Source organism: Gavialis gangeticus, unplaced genomic scaffold, assembly GCF_001723915.1.
Source record: "Gavialis gangeticus isolate Ggan-Ray unplaced genomic scaffold, GavGan_comp1, whole genome shotgun sequence".
Classification (NCBI taxonomy): domain Eukaryota; kingdom Metazoa; phylum Chordata; order Crocodylia; family Gavialidae; genus Gavialis; species Gavialis gangeticus.
This window is the reverse complement of record NW_017729034.1, coordinates 55,780,223-55,785,877: the sequence shown is the minus strand read 5'-3', so window position 1 is coordinate 55,785,877 and position 5,655 is coordinate 55,780,223. Positions and strand designations below refer to the sequence as shown.

Genomic DNA, 5,655 nt, shown 5'->3' with positions numbered 1-5,655 from the left:
TTTTTTTTTTTTTTTTTTTAATCTTCAAAGAATGGCAAGGTGGGGTTGTAGTAAGAGTGTTAAGTAACCCTTGACTAAGTCTGAATTGGTGCCTTGTATCCCACAATAGCCTGCTGAATTTTTTTCATTACTGAAATCAGTTGCTTAAAAACTTTAGACCTTTTTTTTCCTAATAGTACTAACCATTTAAATGTAATTTGTTTTTTTACTCCACAATGAATTCACTTTGTAAAAGATCCTTTTTGTTTAGCTAAAAGCACAGAAAACAGAAGTGTAAGCTTTTTATAAATGTTTTCAGGCAGTGAAACAACAGGAAAACTCAACATTCCCAGCTTTTTACTACAGTTGGCATGGAGTTGTTTATGAGTTGGTCTCTCTCCTGGCAGAATGTTCATGCTTACAGGGCTTGGGCTAGATCTGGTAAAGGTTAACATTTCAATAAAAAAATTTAACTTCTGAATCATTATACCCACTCTTACCACATAGTCAAAAACAAGTCAGATTTCTAAGCGTGGGCTAGAGTTCAACAAATAAGGAGAAGACTACAATTTTGCTCAAAATAAAGGTTAGATCCAGGAAAATGCCAAAGAGAGGTTAGATGTCTGGTTATTGCTTAAAAACATTTACAATTTCAGTGTTAAGATGTCATCATTATTGAAGAGGCAAATTCTGAAGTCCAACTCTTTAGTTTACAAGTTCTTTTTAGAGATTAACTAAAATAGTGGGGGCCAAGCTTTCTGGCTAGTAGCCACTAGTTTGTTCCACACCCTCACCGAGTGCCACTCCAATCTCATTCTCCTACAGCTCTGCTTTCTGCTCCCTACCCTATATGGCACTGTTCTGCCTGTTCCGATCTGTCACATGCCACACAACTTGTGGCACCTGCGCTGTAAGTTGGCGTCCCCGATCTAGAAGCTACTTGAACTGCCTTAAAGTAATTGTATACTATACACTGTCGAACACCATACTAGTGCAGTTGAACACTTATCCTTACCAAACTCAGAGAGGATCGCCCTTATCCCATGATACACAATGTGGACTAAGTGACATCAGTATTTTATGAAGTGTAATTAATATGGACTTAAACTTCTTTATACACACACAAACTAAACAATCCATTATACCAAACCACTCTCCCCTACACACTGACTGAATGGAAAGGCAAGATTTTGTTATACAGACTGGTTGCTATAAATTCAGTTGACATATACTGTGAAGAATATGTAAAGAACATGATGTGACATGTTATGCCAGATATCATGCATGTTTGGTCAACTCAAAGTTAGATCAGTACGTAAAGATGGGTATCCTACTCCTATTCACCACTAATAGCATACTGCTAGCGTAAAAGTAGTTCTAAGCGCTTCTTGAAAAAGTTTATTACATGGACATTCTACCCTGATCTAACGAAACCTAATAACCACAAGCCAAAAAGCAAGGTGGCCAACCACAATGACCTAACATAAATCTTCATCGCCTGTCCTGGCATTAAGAATGCAGGAGATAACTGAAATGCTTACCACAATGAGACTTTTCTGGTCTCTGAAAAAAGCGAGGTAAAGGCCCAGCAGACCAGCACTACTGCAATTCTGCATAGGTGTAGGGCCTGGGAGAGAAAGATTAATCTTCACAGCACCACCAATCCCTTCTACTTTTGGAAAGGAGCTTTTCCCTCCCCTCTCTCCCACAATACACTCATGAATTAAACTGAAAGATTGGCACTTATTTTTACTCTGCTCCTGATGGGGAAAGTAAACTTACCAAATAGTAGCTTAAACACTAGCCCTATCACTCTTGTCCTGTTCTTTTGCTTTCCCCCTAATAGGGAATAACAGCTCATCTCTAATTCCAGTATTTTATTTGTTGTGCCCCTTATCACATCCCCATGCATTTTGGCAGGAACAGAGTGAATCAGTTTTAATCTTACCCCTAACCTTTTGGAGCTGGCTATGGAGACAGTTTTTTCTTGCCAGTGTACCTCCTAGCAAGAGATACTTCGTTTCACAATTAGCCAAGTGATTTCTGGGGTAGACTTGTATGTTATCCCTAAACTGTCAAGCATCAGCCATTGCCTGAAGATGGGAAAACACTGCAATCAAGGTACCAGTGGCCTGATTCTTCAGCAGTTACTGTTCTCCTTCCTACAACCCCAATTACATATTTTTAAACAAACATGTAATGCACTGTAAACTACAGAACTGAGGACTGAATTATAGAAATACAATGCAGGGTTCACATTTATGTAACATGCCACCAAATTTAAATCCAACAATGGCACAGATTTTAGGAAGCTAGCTTGGCAGAACTATTATTTTATGCTTTATGGGGGGCAGATAGGGAAGGAGGAAGAAATCATTTTGCTTTAAAATATCCAAACCTATTGGGCTACACCAGAAACTGAAACAATAAAAACATGCCAGGCAGCACTTCCTAACACAGCACCCCCACACGCACAAACATAATGAAAGCCTGAAGGTATGCAAATCATTAAAAAAAAAGTATGCACACCTTCCTTCAGCAGAGATGCCAATTTAATTTGTTGGAGCCAAAACAAATCCACGTTTTTTTCCCCTTCCAGTGTCTCCCCCTCTCCTCTCCCATAATTTCCCACCAGCTGATGCTCTGCAGCTGCAGCAACAACAGTCTGTCTGTAACAGCACAGACATAGGACGGTTCTTAGCAGTTCACTAGCTTCCTTATATTGGAACAGAGAGCACTTACACGTGCTCCGGAGGTGGGGGTGGGCAGCACTTTAATAAGCGCAGCTCCGAGAGCTGCTCTACTTAAAGCATCACCGCATCTTGGGCATCAGTGTCCCTGTGCTTGAAAATGGCAGCGGGGACACTTGAACAAAAGCTTGTTTGACAAGCTTTCGTTCAAGTGCCCCCCCACGCTGTTTTTAAGTGTGGGGACACCGATACACGAGATACAGAAGGCTGCCAGAGCGTGGCTGGAATTGCGGCACGTCGGAGCAACCTCAGAATTTGTGTATAGGCCCACAGACTTAGTGAGTTAAGAAGGATTTCTGTAGAGATGACTGTTTAACTTTGTGTGAAGAAGCATTAGGTGTTTATGACTAGTCCTTTACCAATCTAAAGATGTCCTACAATGTCCTGCTAAAAGCTATGAATTCCTTTAAATACCTGAAGGAAAAAAGAAGAGTTGCAAGATGTTATGACAAGAAACTTAATTATGTAGTCAGAGAACTGGTGTCTGAGAGAAAATATAAGGCTTATACACAAAAATGAATGGATAAATAAGTATTTAGCAAAATTGATAAACATCTCAAACCACTTCTCATTACCACTCACATTTTAGTGTGGGGTATAAAACAAAGCTGTCAGGGGATTCCAGTGCAAACCAGATGCTTTTTTTGAAAGTCATCCTTATACCTGTGGATTAAAAGTTGTTGTACTTACAGTATTTGGCAAATTTAAAAGAAGTCTAGCATATATGGGGGGGGGTGCGCATGCGCAGGCTCTCCCCAGAATGTGTAGGGAATGGCCATTTTCTGTCCATACATAAACTTTTAGACAGGTGTAGGTTGTGTCTTTCCCCCTTACCACACCAATGAGGTCTGTAGCAATGCAAGGGAGAGTCTTGTGTACATGCTGAAGTCTTGAAAGTTAATAAGCAGAAACTTAGCAAGCAAACACCTAAGTAACGCTGCAAGTTTTCATGAGAATTATGTGAGAATTTCAGTGAAAAATCAGTGAGAATTATGACTTTAGAACTGGTAAGCCAAAGTAGACACAGAAACTGGACAAATGCTACTGGAAACAGGGGTGGAGGGAAGCAAAGTGAGTCTTCTCAACCAAGGACAGCAAGTTCAATTGATTCATCATTTCAAATGTGTTTTTCCCCGAGAGGAACTGTGCATTCTCTGTCACGTTCAGAACAAGTCACACACGTACACACACACACACACCTCCAATGAAACACTGCTCCCAACTGTGACCTTGACACTCTTTTGTAATGATCTTCCTGGTGGGAAGCCAAAGCCTGATGCGAGGCCTCTTCCAGCTGTTTTTTCCAAGTTTCTTATGCTCCCACGACAAGGATTTTGCCGTGGGAGTTTCATGCTCATCACATAATGCTCACCTATGCATGTGGGAGGGCAGCCTTTGGGGAAAATGCTGACAGGCCACACAGCCACAGAACAGGTTCCACACTGCTAGCAAGCTACCCACAGTGCCCCAACCCTCAAGGGGAAGCAGCACTGCCACAAGGATGGGGAGGGAGGGGAACACTTCAGCTTCTAGCACTATCCACTCCTCCACCTCTGCCCAGTCTTTGAACAGGGCTGCACCTATGCTGAAAGTTGGAGCACCCTGGGGAGGGCCCTAGGACACCAAAGGCCATTTACAGACATGCTCCAGGAGGCAGGGGTAGTGCTTTAATGAGTGCTGAGTGTCACGTGTGTCAGCACCCCATGCTGAAGAATGGTGGTGGAGGCACTTTGAACTTAGTTTAAAGTGCCCCGCCACCATTTTTTAGCGTAGGGCTGCTGATACACAACACTGGAGTCTGCTGGAGCATGGTAATTACAGCATGTCAGAGCAGCCTCCCTGCGCATGTACAGGAGCCCCAACAGCCCAGGTGAAGGCAGAGGGTGGGAGCCCCCTGGGGAGGGCCCTAGGACACCACAGCCCATTTACAGACATGCTCCCAGAGGCAAGGGGAGCATTTTAATTAGCTGACTGAAAGCCATGCTAATTAAAGCACCTGGAGTTTCACAGGGCGTATCAGCATCCCCAGGCTGAAACACAGTGGCAGGGCGCTTTGAACTGAAGTTTGTTGAATAAGCTTTAGTTCAAAGCGGCGCCCTGCCACCATTTTTCAGCATGAGGATGCTGATGCACATAATGCTGGAGTTGGTTGGAGCACGGTAATTACCATGCTCCAGCAGACTTGATTAATTGAGCCTGCTCCGATGCGCTGTAATTACGGCATGTCACAGCAGCTTCTGTGCACGTGTACAGGAGCCCCAACAGCCCAGGTGAAGGCTGGGGGTTGGAGCGCCTGGGGACCCCACAACCCAAGAGAGGGCCAAGGGCTTGGAAGAACAGTGCAGCCCAGGTGAAGCCCCAGGGACCAAAGGGTGGGAGGGTCCTGCCCTGACACTGGCTGCTTGCAGAGGGTCTTTAGTGAGCGAATAGCCCCCCTGCCTCAGGGCAGCTCCCTGCTCCTTCAGCCACAGGCCGGGAAAGGAGGCTAGAGGGAAGCGCTGAGAGGAAGAGGCCAGGCTGTGAGCGGAGGGAAGCACTCACTTTCGTGCGGCCGTTGATCTTGTAGTCGCCCAGCTTGCCGTTGCAGTGGCGGATGAGATCGTCCATGCTGTTCATGAGCAGGCCGATGGTGTGGCAGCCGGGCTCCTTGCCCTCCACCCAGGTGATCTTGTCGCCGCGGATGTCCTTGGACGAGTCGCTCTTCTGGCTCACCAGCTGCCCGTCCGTGAAGCGGCCCGTGTGGTGCAGCGCCCGCACCTCCTGCGCCACGCGCCCGCCCACCTCCTTGCCCAGGAACTCGTCCACCACGCAGATGCCGTGCTTGTTCATGCAGGGCACGATGTACTCCAGCGCCAGCCGCTGCGGCGCCAGCGCCTTGGTCTGCCCGTTGGGCCGCAGCGCCGCCGGCCCCCCCGCGCCGGCCCCG

The 5,655-nt window shown here is 45.8% G+C and overlaps 1 protein-coding gene across 1 annotated transcript in view; it reads right to left on the bottom strand.

Moving 5' to 3' along the window:
* The window catches only part of EGLN1 (egl-9 family hypoxia inducible factor 1), a gene marked incomplete at its 5' end in the record, with an annotated part of 54,220 nt that extends 48,569 nt beyond the window's left edge, over positions 1-5,651 (bottom strand). Inside the window, one exon of the mRNA XM_019526725.1 lies at positions 5,271-5,651. Within this exon, the coding sequence (XP_019382270.1) occupies positions 5,271-5,651 (381 nt within the window). The remainder of the gene's footprint in view (positions 1-5,270) is intronic.
* Between the last annotated feature and the right edge of the window lie 4 nt (positions 5,652-5,655).